This window comes from Rhinopithecus bieti, unplaced genomic scaffold, assembly GCF_001698545.2.
Source record: "Rhinopithecus bieti isolate Rb0 unplaced genomic scaffold, ASM169854v2 scaffold_17010, whole genome shotgun sequence".
Classification (NCBI taxonomy): domain Eukaryota; kingdom Metazoa; phylum Chordata; class Mammalia; order Primates; family Cercopithecidae; genus Rhinopithecus; species Rhinopithecus bieti.
In genome coordinates, this window is record NW_016808932.1 from 38,936 (window position 1) to 58,634 (window position 19,699).

Genomic DNA, 19,699 nt, shown 5'->3' on the forward strand with positions numbered 1-19,699 from the left:
AAAAAAAAAAAAAAAAGAAAGAAATACTGTCAGGATAATACAGCTTTAACATTAAGTTCAGCTTTAATATTAATTTTTTAAAAAAATTTAATTCATGCATTTACAGACCTTGAATGTCTTTCCTGAAGTCTGTATATATAGGAGTGAAATATATATATAAGAGTAAAGCATATATTCCAATAAGGTCACTGTATTTTTTTTCTGAGAATTTTTTTGAAATAGAAAAATTATTTAACAAATCGATATGGTCTTTACTACATGCCAATGTATTTAATCTTCATAAGAACCAGACAAGATAGGAACTTTCATTATCTCCTTAACAGGTGAGAAAAGTGGCTTGCCCAATGTCATACTACTAGTAAGTGCTAGCCAGGATTCAAGCAGTCTGGCTTCAGAGACTTAGGAGATTGTTAAGATTTATTCCAGTAATTAACCATTTGTCTCTGCTGAAGCCCAGTGAACCTGAGGTTGGGGGTAGTGGGGGAACGAAACGATTTGTCTCAGTCATGGATTATAACTGTCAGAGAACTGCATAAACGCAGAACACCTAAAGATAAGGCGAGGCCTATCTTGCTTTTGTTCCACTTCCTTTCCTAAAATGTACATGTAAAGGTCCATTAGATGTTTGGGGACACAATTATATTAAATATTTATTCATTTCCATCTGAGTGAAGAGAATATATTTATAGATTACTGTAATACTTGCTTTGCTTTTCTTTGCAGGCAAAAATAGTTCTTGATATTATTGTCACCATGTTCAGTGAATACTGTGAGAATCAATTTACGTAAGTTCATCCAGCACCTTTATTGATGGCCCATTGTTCTGAAGGCAAGGCTTTGTGCTAAATATAAAGATAGGCCAGGTGCAGTGGCTCACACCTATAATCCCAGCACTTTGGGAGGCTGAGGCAGGAGGATTGCTTGAACCCAGGAGTTCAAGACCAGCCTGGGAAACATAGGAAGATGCCATATCTACAAAAAATTAAAAAAATTGCTTGGGTTTGGTGGCTTGCTCCTGTGGTCCCAGCTATTGGGGAGACTGAGACAGGAGGATTGCTTGATTCTGGGAGGTCAAGGCTGCTGTGAGCTGTTTGTGCCACTGCAATTGAGACTCGATCATAGAACGAGACACTGTCTTAAAAAAAATGAATGAATAAACAAATAAATATAAAGATTAAAAATGTGGTTCCTATAACTAGAACATATAATCTGTTCAGGGAGATAAGACATATGCATAAATATTGGATAAAGTCATAAGCGTTAAGTACTTTAAAAAGTTTTGGTGATATTCTGGTTGTTTGTAAGGGCAAGTTACTGCCAGCTGATACAATCTGAGAAGTCTTCATGGAGGCAATGAAGTTTAAGCTGTGTTTGGGGATCACTGGATTTGAGAATATATAGTTGGAAGAACAGCAAAAGAACAGCTAGAGTTAGAGAGGCATATGTAAGAGCAAAGCATATATCCCATATCGGTAAGATTACTGTATTTTTTCCAAAGCATATTTTTAGTTTAAAAAGCTATTTAACAAATCTGTATGATCTTTAATACTAGCATCATCGTTTATTCTAGAATATTAATATAATTGAAAACAAATATATAACTATAGAAAGCATGATTGAAATTATATGGGCAGTATCAGTTTTTTTTCAATTGATTTTCATTTCAGTGATTCTGTCAGTTTTATTGTGTAACACACTGCCCTGGTAAAGCCTAGAATGTGTGTGTCAATATTGGCAAGGAGTCCCTGTAGGATGCATGCTTTGCAGTACTGGGAAATAAACCTTTCAAGGAGGTGGTGCCTGAAAAGGACATCGGAGCCCTAGGAGATGAAATGGTAGAGTAATATTGTATATAGCAAGATCAATCCAAACAGTGTTGGAATGCGATAGATGGAATATGTTGAGACTGTAGTTGTAGCCAAAATGAAAGATTTGATAACCATACACATGTCTATAATTTATGGCACATTTTTTTCTTAAGTATTTTATTTCTGACTTTTGTTTTCAGGGTCGAAGCTGCTGAGGTGGTTTTTCCTAATGGAAAATCATCTACCTTTCCAGTAAGTGCTTAAGAAATGACTTCATGATTATGACAACAATACTAATAATAATGGCTATAGAGCACTCATGTTCTGTCTATCCGTCCCCTACCTACCCACCCGTGTGCCAGGTGCTATACTATGTGCATTACATGGATTTAGTCCTCACAATCGTCCTGTGAGGGTAGGTGCTATTATTAGGCTTTTTCCAGATGGAGTCCCTGAGACCTTGAGATGTTAAATACCTTGCTTATCATTTTTAAGTGGTAGAGCTAGAATCTAAATTCAGACAGTTTGACTGCAGCTGTCAACACGCAACATTATACACCAACATTGTGTGGTCATAATTCCTCTGATTTATTCTCCTGTTAATTAGTTAACTGAGTAGTTTTTTAAAAAATGTTTTTATTCTTTAATTGGCACATAATAATTGTACATATTTATGGGGTAAAGTGTGATGTTTCAATACATGTATATAATATGTAATGATCAAATCATGGTAGTTGGTATATCCATCATATCAGACATTTACTGTTTTGTTGTGTTGTGTTGGGAACATTCATAGTCTGCTCCTCTATATTTGAAAATATACAATAAATTTTTGTTAATTATATTATAGCATCCTACAGTGCTGTAGAACAATAGAACTTATTAAATAAGTAATTTATAGTCTCACTCCTTTTAAGATTACTCAACCCTCCAAACGTAGTCTGTTCACACTTGAATTAACAGTTGCTGAAGGCCATCACTGTAACTAATAAATAATTTCAAATGTATTATTAAGACTAATTTAGTAGTAAGCACACAGTTATTGTCAAGACATAAGATCTTGGTAAAAAATCTAAACCAGTATTATTCCTGGGGGGTTTTGTCTCCCCCACCCAAGTGACTTGACATAAAGATAACTGTTCTAAAACATAACAGTATCACAGTCACTTTGTGGTTCTCATACAGTGAGAGCATTCTTTGATGAGCTTTTTCTTCCCCTTTGAATCTTTCACTATTCCCTTGTCATTTATAAAGTAAATCACAGCCTGAAATGGTTTCTGCTATTTAAATAGCTTTTACAGTAGATGAAACCTGCCAAGATCAAAACCTCCCCATTCCAGAAGACATTAACATTTAACATCATATTTTATTCTAAGCATTAATTATACTTCAAAATACACATATAACTGTATGAAGCATAACTGAAATCATATAGGCAATATTTTTAAAAGTTGATTCGGATTTAAGTATCTATTATAAGTTAGCTTTTGTTATTTAACAAACTACCCCCAAGACTTAGTGGCTTAAAACAACAACCATTTGTTTATCTCATGATTCTCTTGGTCACTACAGTGGTTTTCCTCGTCTGAGCAAGTTTGGCTAATCTCTGCAGGGCTTACCCATATGTAGTCAGTTGACTGGTTGGCTAGCAACTGGATGATCTGGGATGGCCTCACTCGTGTCTGCTTCTTGGCAGTGGAGTCAACAACTCCCGTGTCCCTCATCATACAGCAGGCTAGCCTGGGCTTTTTTACTTGGGGTTGCAGGGTTCCTAGCAGCAAGAGAGCATGCCCAGTGCCCAGGTGTTTTTCAAATATTATTATGTTGGCCAAAGCCAGTCATGTGGCTAGATATGATGGGTGGAGAAATAGATGCCATCTCCTGATTGGAAGATTGGCAGTGTCACATTGCAAGGCCATGGATACAGAGAGGGGGGAAATTTGTGGCCATTTTTACAGTTTACGACAGTAGCAATTGGGATTAGCTGGAGATAGCTTTTTAGATGGTTTTAAAATTATGTCAGAGAAGTTTCTTTGTCTTCTTCTTTTTTTTTTTTTTTCTGAGACAGTCTCGCCCTTTTGCCCAGGGGCGCGATCTTGGCTCACTGCAAGCTCCGCCTCCCAGGTTCATGCCATTCTCCTGCCTCAGCCTCCCGAGTAGCTGGGACTACAGGTGCCCATCACCACACCCAGCTAATTTTTTTTTTGTATTTTTAGTTGAGACGGGGTTTCACCATGTTAGCCAGGATGGTCTCGGTCTCCTGACCTTGTGATCTGTCTGCCTCGGCCTCCCGAAGTGCTGGGATTACAGATGTGAGCCACTGCGCCCAACCTCTTTTAATATGCAGATGTCAAGTGTTAATGAAAGTGGTTGTATATTTTTGGGAAGAAAATGAGAAATACATTTTAATATTTGGTTCACTCTTCTCCTCATATGGATAATCCCTTAAAGTCATTTATTTGTAATATAGAGATCTTTTGTAAATTTGAAATGATAGACTTTCTGAAAAGGAGTACTACATGAGTGTTTTGGCATTTGTTCATTTATTTCCTCCTAAACTTAAATTAGAACAGCTTTTATTAGGGAAGGATCCTCTGGGGGAAACTGATTCTCTCTCACATGATAACATCTTTTCTTAAACTCTTTGAAAGTTTTTTTTCTTGTGTTTTGTAATTTCATAGAAAAGTATAAAGTTTTAAAGTAAGAGAACTAGAGGAGATAAGTTGTCAGTAGTCAGACAGACTAATGGTGTGTGCTTTGGAATAGGTTGTCTTAATTTGTTTATTAATTCATTAATTTGTTCATTAGTTACTTTTTTTTTTTTTGAGATGGAGTCTCGCTCTGTTACCCAGGCTGGGGTGCAGTGGCGCCATCTCAGCTCACTGCAACCTCTACCTCCTGGGTTCAAGCGATTCTCCTGCCTCAGCCTCCCGAGTAGCTGGGATTACAGGCTTGTGCCACCACGCCCGGCTAGTTTTTGTATTTTTAGTAGAGATGGGGTTTTACTATGTTGGCCAGGCTGGTCTCAAACTCCTGACCTCAGGTGATCCACCCGCCTCGACCTCCCAAAGTGCTGGGATTACAGGCATGAGCCACCATGCTCAGCCATTTGTTACTACTTATATGCATGCATTCACTCATCAAATATATATACCAAATGCTTATTATCTGATAATCATTTTCTAAGCACTGGGCATATAGCAGGACTTGGACTTGGCAGTTTACTATTATGACCTGGAACTAGTTATTCACCTAAAATTCAAATTCCTTACCTGTCAAATGAGAATACTAATAGCATTTGTTGTGAGGATTAAGTAAGATTATCTTAAAAATGTATCTTAGGCCGGGCGCGGTGGCTCAAGCCTGTAATCCCAGCACTTTGGGAGGCCGAGGCGGGTGGATCACGAGGTCAGGAGATCGAGACCCTCCTGGCTAACACGGTGAAACCCCGTCTCTACTAAAATACAAAAAACTAGCCGGGCGCGGTGACGGGCGCCTGTAGTCCCAGCTACTGGGAGGCTGAGGCGGGAGAATGGCGGGAACCCGGGAGGTGGAGCTTGCAGTGAGCCGAGATCGCGCCACTGCACTCCAGCCTGGGTGACAGAGCGAGACTCCGTCTCAAAAAAAAAAAAAAAAATGTATCTTGTACTGTTCAGCTCATGATAACTATTTAGTTCATAGTAACTATTGAGAAAAGTGACTTACTACTTTGTAATCTTCACCTCGTGCCTCCCAAACCCTGCAGTGCATTCTCATCACCTGGGGATTTTGAAAACGTGCAGATTGGGCTTCAGTAGCTCTGGTGCCACTGCCACTAGCTATCAAGACCTGCAGTCAGCCTTTCTCATGAGCACTTAGGTGATGGTGGTGCTCTGAGGTGCTCTTAGGTCTACTCTGAGAACTGCATTTTGTGTAGCAAGGTTCTGGACCATTGCCCTTACTTGAATCAAAACAGGTTTTTAAATTTATGACCTTTTTGCTAGTGACATGTTATACTTTTGAGAGTAATTGAGTGATAAGAAATATTCATAAGGACATTTCCAAAGGTGTTGAAAAGCCTGGGTTTTTATGTGTGTGTATTCTCATGTCACTAATATGGTGGAGTTATATGCTGTCTGAAGAAGACTGAGTACCAAATTCATTAGATGCCCCTACCCCTATTGCCTTCTGGAGCAGATTGGTAGCCAGGACATCATTGCATTTCCCCACCTGGAAATTGTAAGAAAAGAATGTCTTCATCATGCTCTTAGACTTAGTATGATGAACATTGTGACATTGGAATTATTCTTTCTTGCTCATATCCATCTGCTTCCATAGGACAAGACTGAAAATCTTTCGTAGGGTTCATAAACATCTTTGGAATGATGTAGCACAGCAGTGTTTTACCGTGGGGAATGGGGATTGACTATCTGAAAGGGAAAAATGTTTGGCATTTTATATTATTTCCAGGCAGTGCAAACTGTCTAGTAAGTAGGATGTTCACGTATGAATCTAATGTAACAAATTCATACCTCATAATACTGTTTTTGAAACATCAAGTTTATTCTCAATCTGTGGCTCTAAGGACAATTTCTTGGGAACATAAGCGAACTGCAATAATGACTAATTTAATGGAAAAGAGTCTAAAGCTGTATCTGATGGGAAATGATTTACTTTTTAAACTCTTTCTCTTTAAGGAATTAGCTTACCGAAAGGAGATGGTGAGAGCTGACCTCATTAACAAAAAAGTTGGAATCAGGTATGCTCAGAAAACTTCACTTAATTCAAGAACAAAGTACACATATGACTTAATTTTTTCTTGCGATCCTTCAGAGTCGGTTACGGAATGATAAAACATCAGTTAACATGTCTGGTTTCTGATAGAACTCAAAAAGAAAGATTATTATTTCAGCTAGTAGCATATGTTGAAACACAATGCAAACATTACAAAATAATCCAATGAAGTTTATGGTTTGTTCATTCCTTTTTCAGAGAAACTCCAGAAAATCTTGCCAAACTTCTAACAAGGATGTATTTAAAATCAGAAGTCATAGGTGACGGGAATCAGATTGAGATTGAAATCCCTCCAACCAGAGCTGACATTATCCATGCATGTGATATTGTAGAAGATGCAGCTATTGCTTATGGATATAACAACATTCAGATGACTCTCCCGAAAACTTACACCATAGCTAATCAAGTAAGATTGCACCCTTAAATAAACACTCCTTATTGTTAGAAACTGATTATCGAATGCCAGGAAGGCTTCGAGAAAACAGAACGTAGGAATCAAGCAGTATTTGGACATGCTCTGCAATGAGAGGCATTTGCTATGGAGAGGATACAAAACAGATGCCCAAATGATTAGAGTAAGTTGAAAACCTGTGGTGACTAGTTCTTTGAAGAAAGACAGGTTTCGAGTTTGGAGCCCTTGTTGAATCTCTCAGAGGTTCATTTTCTCAACTTGGGCCTGAAGGCAGAAGCTGTGTGTGGGAGAGATGGAAGTGGGGGTGGTTTGTACATCTGTGTAAAAGCAGAGGGGTGGCAGAACGGTGGGGAGGGAGGAGGTAATATTGGTAGGGGAATGGTGGCATTAGCAGTACGTTAGTAAGGGTGAAAAGGTTTTTAATCTTTTAAACATTCTTATTAAAAAAATTATTTAATGACATGTTCTGTATAAATCTACCTTTTAAAAAACAAGAAATATTGAGGTGAAATCAAATGGATCCTTTTTTTTTTTCAGTTTCCTCTTAATAAGCTCACTGAACTTCTCAGATATGACATGGCAGCCGCTGGCTTCACTGAAGTGCTTACCTTTGCCCTGGTACGTCTTACATGCTTTTTCTGCCCAGCTGATTGTTTACTTAGACTCTCTGAATTATTTATTCTATGATTCTTTATAAGAATTTATAAAATCTACACTGTTAGAACTTGCAGATTCTGGAAGAAAACCTTTGTTACTTGAGATTATACAATTCCTGGTAAAGTAATGTTGAAGCTTTTCTTTTTACAGCCACAAAAGAAAATGAAAGCCTAGAAAAAAATACCTTAAATGACAGATGACAAAGTATTTTACAGTTTGATGTGAGTGTTGAGAGTTCACAATGTATTTCATAACCAAATTTATTAAGTTAGAATATTTGGTCTTAATTTGGTTATGGCTGTGCCCACTAGATGCCGCCCTGGGTAAAGGCTTGTGGACTGTTCCACATTAAATTAATTTCTTTGTCTTTGAACATGTTCACAAACATTTGCTTTGAGTTGAAAAGCTGACATAAAAGGCCTAAATCAGGAAATGACTTTTATTACAAAATCAGAAGGAAATCTCCCTCCCCCACCAGATTGACCATATGAAAGAATAAAATGTGTATGCAATTTGTAGTTCCATTTTTCCCTCTTGCTGAGCATTTCTGCGGTGCCTACAATGTAGTTCTTCAGCATTCAAGTATGTTTAATCTATGAGGGGAAAGGAAGCTACTTCTTTTTCTCCTCTGCAACTCAGCCCTAGCCCTGAAATTCTCAATCTTTTATGTTATTTAAGGGACCCTACTTCTAGTTTGCTTAATACTTGGATTTTTCTGATTCAGCAGTCATTCATTCAACATTTGTTGAGCATTTATTATGTGTCAGGCACTGCACCAATGAGGAGGCCTGAGGCTGAGAGAGGATAAGTACGTAGCACATTTTACACGGACAGCAGGAGAACTGCTGTGTTCCTGGCCACCATACTTGCATGATCTCGTTATATCATAAGCAGAGTCCTGACCTTTGGCCTCCTAGAACAGTGCTTTTCCGTGGTCTCATACCATGTACGCTAGGTCTGTAATGCCATGTCATTCATCTGTGTACATATATATACACACATTTGTAGTTGTGAGCATCCACGATTTCATGTAAAATGAAATACCAAAAATAACATTGAGAAATATATTTTTAGTTTTTAAAACATATGAGTGTCATAGGAATACATCTTATTTTAAAGGACTCATACTTTAACCATGTAGAGTAAACCATAACAGTTCTCTTCCTCACTTCGAATCCTCTTTTCCTCCCCAGAAACAACTGCTGTTAAAACTTGGATATGCATTTTTCCCTGCCCTTTTATATTAGTGGTGCAGTTTAATTTTGTAACCTTGGAGCCTCATGTGTCTTTAGAGGAGCACAAAGGCTGAGTCTTGACTAGTGGCTTCTCTGCAGGGAATGTTTACCCTGTGCCAAGGGCTTTGTGTACATGATTCCATTTCTTCTCAGTATACTCTTGTGAAGTAGGCGTTCCTGTCTTTCACAGAAGTTAATTTAAGTAACTTGTCCTACGACATGGCTGTGGATCAGGGATTCCCGCCCATGCCTGTCTGCATCCAAGGCCTGTGACTGAACTGTCACACCAGGGATGTTAGAAACAGTCTGTTCAGCTGTCCAAAGTCACTTTAATACATTCATTGTTTATCACTGGGGGGAAGAGAAAGGGGTGAGCTCCTAGAGAGTTTCAGATTTGTACTAAATTTTCCTGTAGGAATTTTAACATTAAAGATGTTTATAAAGATGTTTATAGGCAAGCCTAAGCATCACTGAGCAAAGATGGTCTATGTTGTTAAATCCAGTTTTGCATAAGAGTAACAGCCATTATTTTTTTCTGAAACCTAGTCCCTGACTTTCCAAGTGTAAATAATTCACATTTCATCATAATGATTTTTGCTATGTCTGCATAGTAGTTGTAATATATTCTTTTAAATGGGCTCACTTTTAAGTTGGCTTATGTACTTCAGCCTTGTTATAGGAATAATATCTGTAAAAATTATGAGGTTCATTTACTTGTTGTATTTTTCTAACACATTAAAATAAACACATAAATATTAACATTAAAAAAGTTCCTGGCAGGGATGTAATCCCGTGCACTTTGGGAGGCCTAGTCGGGCGGATCACTTGAGGCTACGAGTTCGAGACCAGCCTGGCCAACTTGGCAAAACCCCGTCTCTACTAAAAATACAAAAATTAGTCGGGCGTGGTGGTGCACACCTGTAATCCCGGCTACTCGGGAGACTGAGGCAGGAGAATCACTTGAACCTGCCTGGGAGATGGAGGTTGCAGCGAACCGAGATTGCGCCACTGAACTCCAGTGTGGGCGACAGAGTGAGACCGTCTCAAACAAAAAAAATGTTTCTTACTGTGTACTAACTACTGCCACTTCAGGGTAGCTTAATTTAAATTGCCTCTTGTCACTATCCCTTATTATCCATTGCCGTGATAAAATACAAGGTCACTCAGATACACAGCTACATTGCCATGTGTCTGTGGAGTGTTTTTTTCTTTTACACAGAGAGAACTAGTTTCATTTGAGAGTAGATTGCTTCATGTCAATTGCATTTCCTAATTAATCAATCAAATTATACCTAAATGTTGGTATAAAACTTCTTTATGCTGTGGGGAAAACGCTTATCCCCAGTGTGCCTGCCACCATTCTCCACCTCAGCAGCCATAGCAGATCAGGGAGCTGTTTCCTGCTATGCCTGGATGTGGCTTCAGGATCTTTCTCAAGAAAGCATGGCAAGAATCACTAGAACTGACATTGATATGAAATGAATTCTTCTTACCATTTCAGTTGGTGTGTGCCATTTTGTTTTAATAAGTGAAATGCATGCCAACTAGCCTTTGAAAACTAGTTGTAGACCAGTATAATGAACAATATTGCCTAACATTGGAAAATAGTACAATAATCTGATGGTATGTCAGTTTTTGTGTTACGTTTTAAATGCTCTTTCAAAAAGCTAGCATTAATATACATGATAATAATTTGTCCTTGGTTGATTTGTCAGTTATCATCATTGTTGATATTTTTTGAGCGCTTACTCTGTGCCAGGCACCATACTTGCATTATCTCATTATATCATTTATTATTAGACTTGATGTATCTAATCGTCAGTGAGTTATTTCATAACTTCCGCCTACAATGCTGGTTTCTGAGGGTGGCAAGCATCTTTCTCTTTGATCGCTGGGTACTCAGCAGTTTATTTGTTGTAAGAGTTTCAGGCATGTGCACAGAAGTTAAGTGATAGAATAAAAGAGCACTGGGCAGAGTTCCAGTCACTTGAATTCTGTTCTCAGTCCTACTGTTCTGCCACAAGTCGGTGTGGATTTAGCAAGGGTTGCAATGGTAGTCAAAATGGAAAGTCATGAAATACCAAGGAGGGAGAGAAAGTTTCTGACTAGAGTCATTAGGAATATTATTACGGAAGAGAGGTCATTTAAGTCGGCTTTAGGGAATAGCAGCAAGTGGGGCTGGGATGGCATTTCAGGTAAGGTAGGGAAACATAAGGTTTAGGGAATGGCTAGGGCATCCTGGGAGATTAGATTGGAAAGATAAATGGGAAACTAGCTTAGGAAGGGCCTGAGTACAGTTTATACCATCTCCACGTGAAAAATTTACTTTAGCTCTGTATGATGGCTAGGACTCTTTGTGAAAGAAGTATTAATGTTAAATTCCATCTGCTGCGGTCCTGAGATTGATGTGTATTTATTCTTAGTTTATTCTTTTTTATTTGTTTATTATTATTTTTATTACATTTACTCCAACTGACACCAGGCCTGTTCTTAACTTGCTGATGTATGTAGAGAATATACATTGTTCTTAGAAGTTGACTTACAGCATTACTTTTTATTTTAAACTTAAGTAATTGCTTTTCCATATTAATCTGTTTTGTATGGACTTCACAGTGCTCCCAAGAAGATATTGCTGATAAACTTGGTCTGGATATCTCTGCAACAAAGGCAGTCCACATAAGTAATCCTAAAACAGCTGAATTTCAGGTAAGAATTTTAAGTAGGTGAGAATTCAGGTAAAAACCGAGAGGCACTACATGAGTTAGGAAAAGTCTCTTCAGTTGTTATACCTGAGATGGTGAAATCTTAGAGCTTTTTAATAGTATCTTCTTGGGTAAGTTTATAGTTGGTTATTACGTGCTATGCTGCCAAAAATTCTTAACACTTTTAAAATAATATTTTCTTGATTAGCTTCATACTGGGTTCTTACTTGCTTTGTATTATCTGGCCCAGTCTCTCTTGTGTGAACTTTCCATTTCATAATTGATTTTTTAACACTATTTTCAGATTTCATCTTTTTTTTTTTTAATTTTTATTTTTTGAGACAGTCTTGCTCTGTTTCTCAGGCTGGAGTACAGTGGCATGATCTCGGCTCACTGCAACCTCTGCCTCCCAGGTTAAAGCGATTCTCCTGCCTCAGCCTCCCATGTAGTTGGGATTATAGGTGCGTGCCATGATGCTTGGCTAATTTTTGTATTTTTAGTAGAGACGGGGTTTCACCATGTTGGTGAGGCTGGTCCTGAACTCCTGACCTCAAGTGATCCACAAAGTGACCTTGGCCTCCCAAAGTGCTGGGATTCTAGGCGTGAGCCTCTGCACCTAGCCAGATTTCATCTCTTTTCTGTTCATTTGTAATAAAAGAACAAAACCTGTTCCCAGTTCCTCCGTAAGTCATTCACTTTGAAATTGCCCATTATATCAGTTCTTGACTGTGCTGCTTATTTCTTTTATTGTAATTGTTTAAGTTTATTGGCAGTTTCATTTAGAGTTTAGGAATATTTAAATGAGAATGATACTACCTTAATATTAAGTGTTAAGTGATTTGTGTTATAGATTAGGATATTAACTATAAAGGGAAGGCATTTTAAAATTATAACATCTTTGCTTATTAATAACTTTAAATAGTTCTATCTCTTTTATACTAATAAGCTCTTGTTCTGTTTCTCTTGCATGTGCAAATCTGTATGTTTTATAACCCAGATTTTAGAGAAAATCGTGTCTTCTTCTAGAATCAAGGGGAATCTTAGAACTGGAAGGCTATATTTTAAAGAAGGTTAATGCTATTATAAATAATATCTGAATTCTGATTTGAAATCATTTCTTTGATTTGGTTTTCTACAAAAATAAGGGATGGGTTACGTTCTAAAAAGAATTCTAAAAGTTCTTGAAAGTGTTTTAAATCTTAAATTTAATAATTCTAAATTTTATCTAATAGAACCACCTACTAATGTTGTAGATTAGAGCTTAGACTAATTAAAGAACTAATTGGTAATTATATATCAAGTATATGAATTCTTTATTATATTTAGGGTCAGAACTTTGAAGAATCCTTATACTAATTTTGGAAGATATAATAAGAATTGTTATATTTTATTTTCCTGAGGTCTAGTTTCCTATTGTTTTTAAAATTTGCCCATGGTGTTGTTTTAAATAAGAGGTATTCAAAATTCATTTGCATAGAATGATTTTTCAGTAAGTCTTAATGGATTTTTTGTTTATTTCCAAATGCACCTTTTCCTCCCAGTTTTACTTAGACTACTTTTTTAAAAAAACTTTATTTTTATTTTGTTTTTTTTGAGACAGAGCTTCACTGTCTTGCCAGGCTGAAGTGTGCTGTGGCCTGATCTTGGCTCACTGTAAACTCCGCTCCTGGGTTCAAGCGATTCTTGTGCCCAGCCTCCCGAGTAGCGGGAATGTATAGGCGTGGTGCTACCCTACTTGCTAATTTTGGTACTTTAATAGAGGATGGCATTTTACATTTGGCCAGGCTGGCCTCGAACTCCCGGCCTCAAGTGATCCACCCCACCACTGGCCTCCCAGAGTGCTGGGATGACATGTGTGAGCAACCTCGCATTTGTTGGCTTTTTTTCAACTTTTATTTTAGGTTTCAGTTAGTACCTGTGTAGGTGCTGTTACAAAGGTATATTGCATAATGTTGAGGTTTGGAGTGTGATTGAACCTGTCACCCAGTAAAGTGAGCATAGTACCCAACAGGTAGTTTGTTCAGCTCGTGCCCCCGCACCTCCCTCTTTGCCTATAATTCCCTAGTGAAGCTTGATAGATTTCTTAAGAATGTGGGTAAACTGTTCCTTGTTCTTGAGGATTTACTCCTGCCTTATCTATTTTATATATAAGTGGAAGGAAAATAATCAGAAATGCATTAAATGTCCTATAAATAGCTGTGGCTTACGCACACTTAAGATCAATCTTTCGGCGGGCGCGGTGGCTCAAGCCTGTATCCCAAGCACTTTGGGAGGCCGAGACGGGCGGATTACGAGGTCAGGAGATCGAGAACCCATCTGGCTAACCGTGAAACCCCGCTCTACTAAAGAAATACAAAAACTTAGCCGGGCGATGTGGCGGCGCCTGTAGTCCAGCTACCCAGCTACTTGGGAGGCTGAAGCGAGAGAATGGCTAAACCGGGAGGAGGCACTTGCAGTGAGCTGAGGCTCCGCACGTGCACTCCAGCCTGGGAACAGAGCAAGACTCCGTCTCCAAAAAACCCAACTAAAAAAAGTACCTTAAAGATGAAAGAGAGTGCCTGTCTTTTGACCTAACAGATTCTATATTTTACCTTGCTTTACCAATAAGTGAGTCCTACCACTACTAATTTGGCTAAGAGGTTTATATTTATTTATGGTTAAGTTAAATGTAAAGTTCTTCATGGGCCTATAACTCAGTTTCTTGTCTAAATCCATTCTTTCTCCTGCATAATTCTTAACTTTGGGCTCTTTTCTGATAGTAAATATGTTAGAGAATGGACAAGATAAAAATGTAACTTGGTTAAAATATGTAAAATTTTATTATAGTGACAATAAACAAACTTAGAGGATATTACCACACCCCTTCCAAATTAACAATAATATTCCTTAATCACCTCACATATCCAGTCATTGTGTCAGTTTTCCCAATTGTCAATTTTTTTTTTTTTTGAGATGGAGTCTCACTCTGTTGCCAGGCTGGAGTGCAGTGGCGCAATCTTGGCTTACTGCAACCTCCGCCTCCTGGGTTCAAGCGATTCTCCTGCCTCAGCCTCCTGAGTAGCTGGGACTACAGGCGCGCGCCACTACACCCAGCTAATTTTTGTATTTTTAGTAGTTCTCCCCATGTTGGCCAGGATGGTCTCCCATCTCCTGACCTCGTGATCTGCCCATCTCGGCTTCCTATCAATTTTTTTTTAACAGTTTGAGTTGGTATTCAAATGTGGTTCGTACACTGACATTGATTTATATGCTTTTCATGTCTCTGTTAATCTACAAGTTGTGCCTCTCATCCTTCCATCTTTCTTTTCCTTTCAGTTTGTTTATTGAAGAAACTGAGTCATTTGTCCTACAGAATTATTACATTTAGGATTTTGCTGAATATGTTCCAGTGGCTCCCTAAGTTTCCAGTAAATTGGTAGTTGGATGTAGAAGCTTGATCAGATTCAGGTGTAATTTTTTGTATTTCTGTAGGTTTTTAAATATGCAAATAAGGCATATCTATAAAATACACTGATAAAATTAAGTAAAGTTTTCTATAACAGTAGTTTGTTTATTGTATTTCAATAAGTTAAATTTCCTTTTAACTTTTAACATTGTAGTTTCGTTTCTGTGAATGGTTTGGGCACTTGCCCTCCAATGGGGAAAATGAACAATATTTAAGCACCATGTCGAAGGCGAATAGCAGCTTGTTGGTATAGTGAGTGTGATGGGAAAGACGTTCTCTTTTTCCTTCAAAACACAGTCTAGCAATTCCATTTAGGGTCTTATGGTTACTTGTGCAGGATCTAAGAGGGTCTGTGTTTTAGCTTGGGTGTTCAGGGCAGACCTCTGTAGGAGAGAACATTTGAGCAGACACTTGAAGGAAGGAAGGAAGCCACATGTGAACCTAAAGGAAGAATGTATGAGCAGAGTAAGCGTGGAGGCCCCAGGATGGAAATCTACTTGCTGACAAGTGTGGCCTCCAGTATGGCTGGAGTGCAGTAAGCCTGTGGGAGCAGCAGGGGTTGAGGGTAGAGAGGAAGGCAGGGCACATCACACAGGGCCCCAGGTAGGCCATGGATTTTATTCAAAATTTAATGGAAACCTCTTGGAGATTTTTGACCAGGGAAGTTGCATGATCTGATTCCCGTCTTAAAGGACCACGCTGTATGGAGAATAGGCCACAAGGTGGCAGGAGTGGAAACGCAGAAGAACGTTACTCCGTAGTCTAGGGAAAAGATAATAGTGCTTGGGGTATGACTGCAGAGCCCAGACGCTCACAATAGTATTATACCACTGCTTATGAAACCCTTCTGGTAACATGTGTTGGAAGCTAATATATTCCGTATAGCTCACGGGGAGAAATTTATTTTACAGACAAAGCGGGAAAGTTTTGCTTTTTTTAAATGTACCAGGGTATGCATTTCTTAGGAACAGTAGGAATGAAATGACTGTACATACTTTCACATTTGCTTTAGTTAATGAAAAGTTTAGAACTGTAGTTACAGCCTACCCATAGCAGCTGTATATATTTTTTAGCACCTACATATTTGTGTTCTGTTTTCCTCATTGTGGTGGTGTTTTAATTACATTTACATTTTTTCTGGTCCTAATTCTGAGTAATTCATATTTAATCTATTTATGGTTGTATTTATTTATTTGTTTAGAGACAGGGTCTCTGTTGCCTAGGCTGGAGTGTAGTGGTATGATTATAGCTTATAGTAACCTTGCACTCCTGGGCTCAGGCAATTCTCCACCTCAGCCTCCCGAGTAGCTGAAACTGAAGGCATGTATCCATACCCAGCTAATTGTTAAGTTTGTGGAGGTGGTGTTTCGCTATGTTGCCCATGCTGGTCTCAAACTGCTAGCCTCAAGTGTCCTCCTACCTTGGCCTCCCAAATCTTTGGGATTACAGGCATGAGCCACGGTGCCTGACTTGTATTTAATCTACTTAAACATTTGTATTTCTTGTAGTCTATTTCAATTACTTTGTGAAATGAGGCAGGATATGAAAACTTGCATACATGCATTTGAAATCTTGAAAGCAAACTTTAGTTTTTGAGATGATAATCAATTAGCTGGGTGCAGTGGTATGTACCTGTAGTTCCAGCTACTTGGGAGGCTGAGGCAGGAGGCATTTGCCTCCTGCTATAGCGGTTTGAGGCATTTGAGGCTGCAGTGAGCTATGATTGTGCCCGCTGCACTCCACCCTGTGCAAAAGAGTGAGACCGTGTCTCTAAAAAAAGGAAAAATGAAATAATGAATGATAATGAATAAAATAATCATGCCTTAGATATGAGCAAACATATTTAGGTTATATTTGTTTCTCATTTATTTTTTAATCAAATTTATGATTTTTTATTTTGTAAATTTGGAAACCAGAATGTTTTCAGTTCTTTTCAGTTCAATTGCAGTGTCCTGGAGTTGAAAATTGAAAGTGACTTGGATATTTTAGGGCAATGCATTTTCCAGAAGTGTCTTCCTACGAAGCCATAGTCTTTCTGCCATGGTCTTTGTCTTTCACCGAGTTTGTTTGTTTGGGTCGTATTTGGTCAGTGCAATTTCATGTCTTTTCCTGTAGGTGGCACGCACTACCCTTCTTCCTGGCCTCCTGAAGACCATAGCAGCAAATCGTAAGATGCCCCTTCCTCTGAAACTGTTTGAAATCTCCGACATTGTAATAAAAGATTCTAATACAGGTAAGAATAAGTCACCTTTAATTTGATTTGTGTATTTAAAGCATTTTTTTCTTTATGAAAACCTTAACTATACATAAAAGCAGAAAAAGTAGTATAATTAGCCCCTATGTACCCAGCCCCCATCTTCAACAGTTACCAACACATGGACAGGCTTCTTTCATCTATACCACTACCAACTTCCCATATTATTTTAATATGAATCATAGACATTGTATCATTTCATCAGTAAACACTTTAGTAGGTATTTTTTTTTTTTTGAGACAGAGTTTCACTGTGTCACCCAGGCTGGAGTGCAATGGCCTGATATTGGCTCACTGCAACCTCTGCCTCCTGGGTTCAAGTGATTCTTGTGCCTCAGCCTCCTGAGTAGCTGGGATTAAAGGTGTGTGCCACCACACCCAGCTAATATTTGTGTTTTTAGTAGAACTGGTGTTTCACCGTGTTAGCCAGGCTGGTCTCAAACTTCCAACCTCAGGTGATCTGTCCGCCTTGGCCTCCCAAAGTGCTGGGATTACAGGCGTGAGCCACCGGCACCCAACTACTTTAGTATGTATTTCTAAAAGATAAGCACTACCACTTTAGTTTTGTTTGTTTTATAAATTTAATTTTTATGATTAATTTATTTGAATCAGAATTTAAGATCCAGCTATTTGGTTGCTATCTCTCATTTCTTTTAATGGAAAGCATTTTTCAACAAAGAATTTAATAATTAAGAAGATTTCTATTAAAACCTCAACTTGACAAGCACTGTGGAACATTTTCTTATGTGACATGATTTGTGTGCATATTGTCTTAACATACTTGATATCATGTCATTCTACTTTAGCAGTGACTGTCCATTGCTACCATTGTACCAGTGACTGCGAATGTGTTTTACCAGTTTTTGTTCCTTTTAAGTAAGCCCTGGACTTGTTAGTACAGTGGGTTGCTTGGTCCACACTTGGAATGTGGTGGTTGTTTAATGAGTATATATTTAGTAAGCACCTCCACTTGATTGCCAAGGAATTCAGTCTCTGATACAAATCTGACTGTTCGAAGCTGTATGTGCATTGGTCCCTTGGTGAGCAGTACCTGAAGTGACTCAATTGCTGTGTTTCCTTGGTTTCCGGATTTAACAGATCAATTCCTAGCAGTATTTATGCAGCGATGCTTACTGTAGACTCTACAGAATTCAGAGTGCGTTCTTTTGAATCAGTTGACAAAAGGAGAGACCTTATTCTCAATTTCTCCTGAAGAGGATGAACATATTATTCTTAACTTTACAAAGTAGTCACAACTATTGACTGTAAATCGACCTATCTTAGGAATTATAGAGGTATGACCAGAGCTAGTACTGTCCATGGCAAACTCTCCAGCCAAGGCTGGATTCCATCTGTTCCCCAATATTGTCCCATTTAATGGATTGGAAAATTAAGACAGAAAGTGATAATTTGCCCAGGGCTGCATAAAATATTGAACTTGGAGCTGGAGCCATAATATAGGTCTCCGTCACACATCCTTAGAGAATGAAAGTTCATGTTTAATATCACTATGTAGAATTTTCTTTAGGTGGTAAATTTACTATAATAGAAATCAGAAAACATTTTTAGTGCCAGCTACAAATAGTTTTGAATGTTCTTGTGCCTTAAATCCTCCATTGGTAGAGATAACTGAGAATTTGATATAATTCCATTGTCAAATTTTTCTGTTAGCCTTGAGTTGTTTCCATTCATCTTATTTATTTGCATTGTACATTGTTTTGATCGTTGATGATCTGTTCGTGTTTAGAAATATATGGTTACATTTATAAATCAGGATTAGGTTAATTACATAGGTTTCCTCAAAAGTGTTGTAATACTGTTTCAGCAGTAGGCCTCTTCCCTGATTGCTCGGGCTCCCTGAGGGCTGTGCACGGTTCTGTGGGGCTGGGCATGCTCACAACCAGGCAGAGGGTGCGAGTGAGGAAACTGGGGTTGTTGCAGAGATGGGGCACTTGACAGTATTTTAGTCCTGGGTAGTGGTGCCTTTGCTATTTTTGTTTTAATTTGTGTTTGTTGGAAAGGCCCAGGTATACACTGTACCCTGCTTCTCTTTCTGGCCCCAAGGCCTATGCTTAGGATGATTTCCTACTGAGAGAGCTGTTCTTAAGTGCTAGTGCTATAGGCCATCTTCTAACAGATCACCTAGGTGGCCAGGCGTGTTGGCTTATGCCTGTAATCTCAGCGCTTTGGGAGGCTAAGGTGGGAGGATCTTTTGAGCCCAGAAGGTTGAGGCTACAGTAAACTATGTTTACACCAACTGTACTCCAGCCTGGGCAACAGAGTAAGACCCTGTCTCCCCCGCCTTGCGGAAGGAAGGAAGGAAGGAGGGAAGGAGGGAGGAAGGGAGGGAGGGAAGGAAGGAAGGACGGACTTAGAAAATCATGGAAGGAAGGAAGGAAGGAGGGAGGGAGGGA

The 19,699-nt window shown here is 38.6% G+C and overlaps 1 protein-coding gene across 1 annotated transcript in view; it reads left to right on the forward strand.

Annotated features, from left to right (window-relative positions):
- The window catches only part of FARSB (phenylalanyl-tRNA synthetase subunit beta), a 57,397-nt gene that overhangs the window by 22,538 nt on the left and 15,160 nt on the right, over positions 1 to 19,699 (forward strand). Inside the window, exons 9-15 of the mRNA XM_017887861.1 lie at positions 724 to 785; positions 2,009 to 2,060; positions 6,485 to 6,546; positions 6,780 to 6,987; positions 7,531 to 7,611; positions 11,499 to 11,591; positions 17,148 to 17,265. Coding sequence (XP_017743350.1) covers positions 724 to 785; positions 2,009 to 2,060; positions 6,485 to 6,546; positions 6,780 to 6,987; positions 7,531 to 7,611; positions 11,499 to 11,591; positions 17,148 to 17,265 — 676 coding nt within the window. The remainder of the gene's footprint in view (positions 1 to 723; positions 786 to 2,008; positions 2,061 to 6,484; positions 6,547 to 6,779; positions 6,988 to 7,530; positions 7,612 to 11,498; positions 11,592 to 17,147; positions 17,266 to 19,699) is intronic.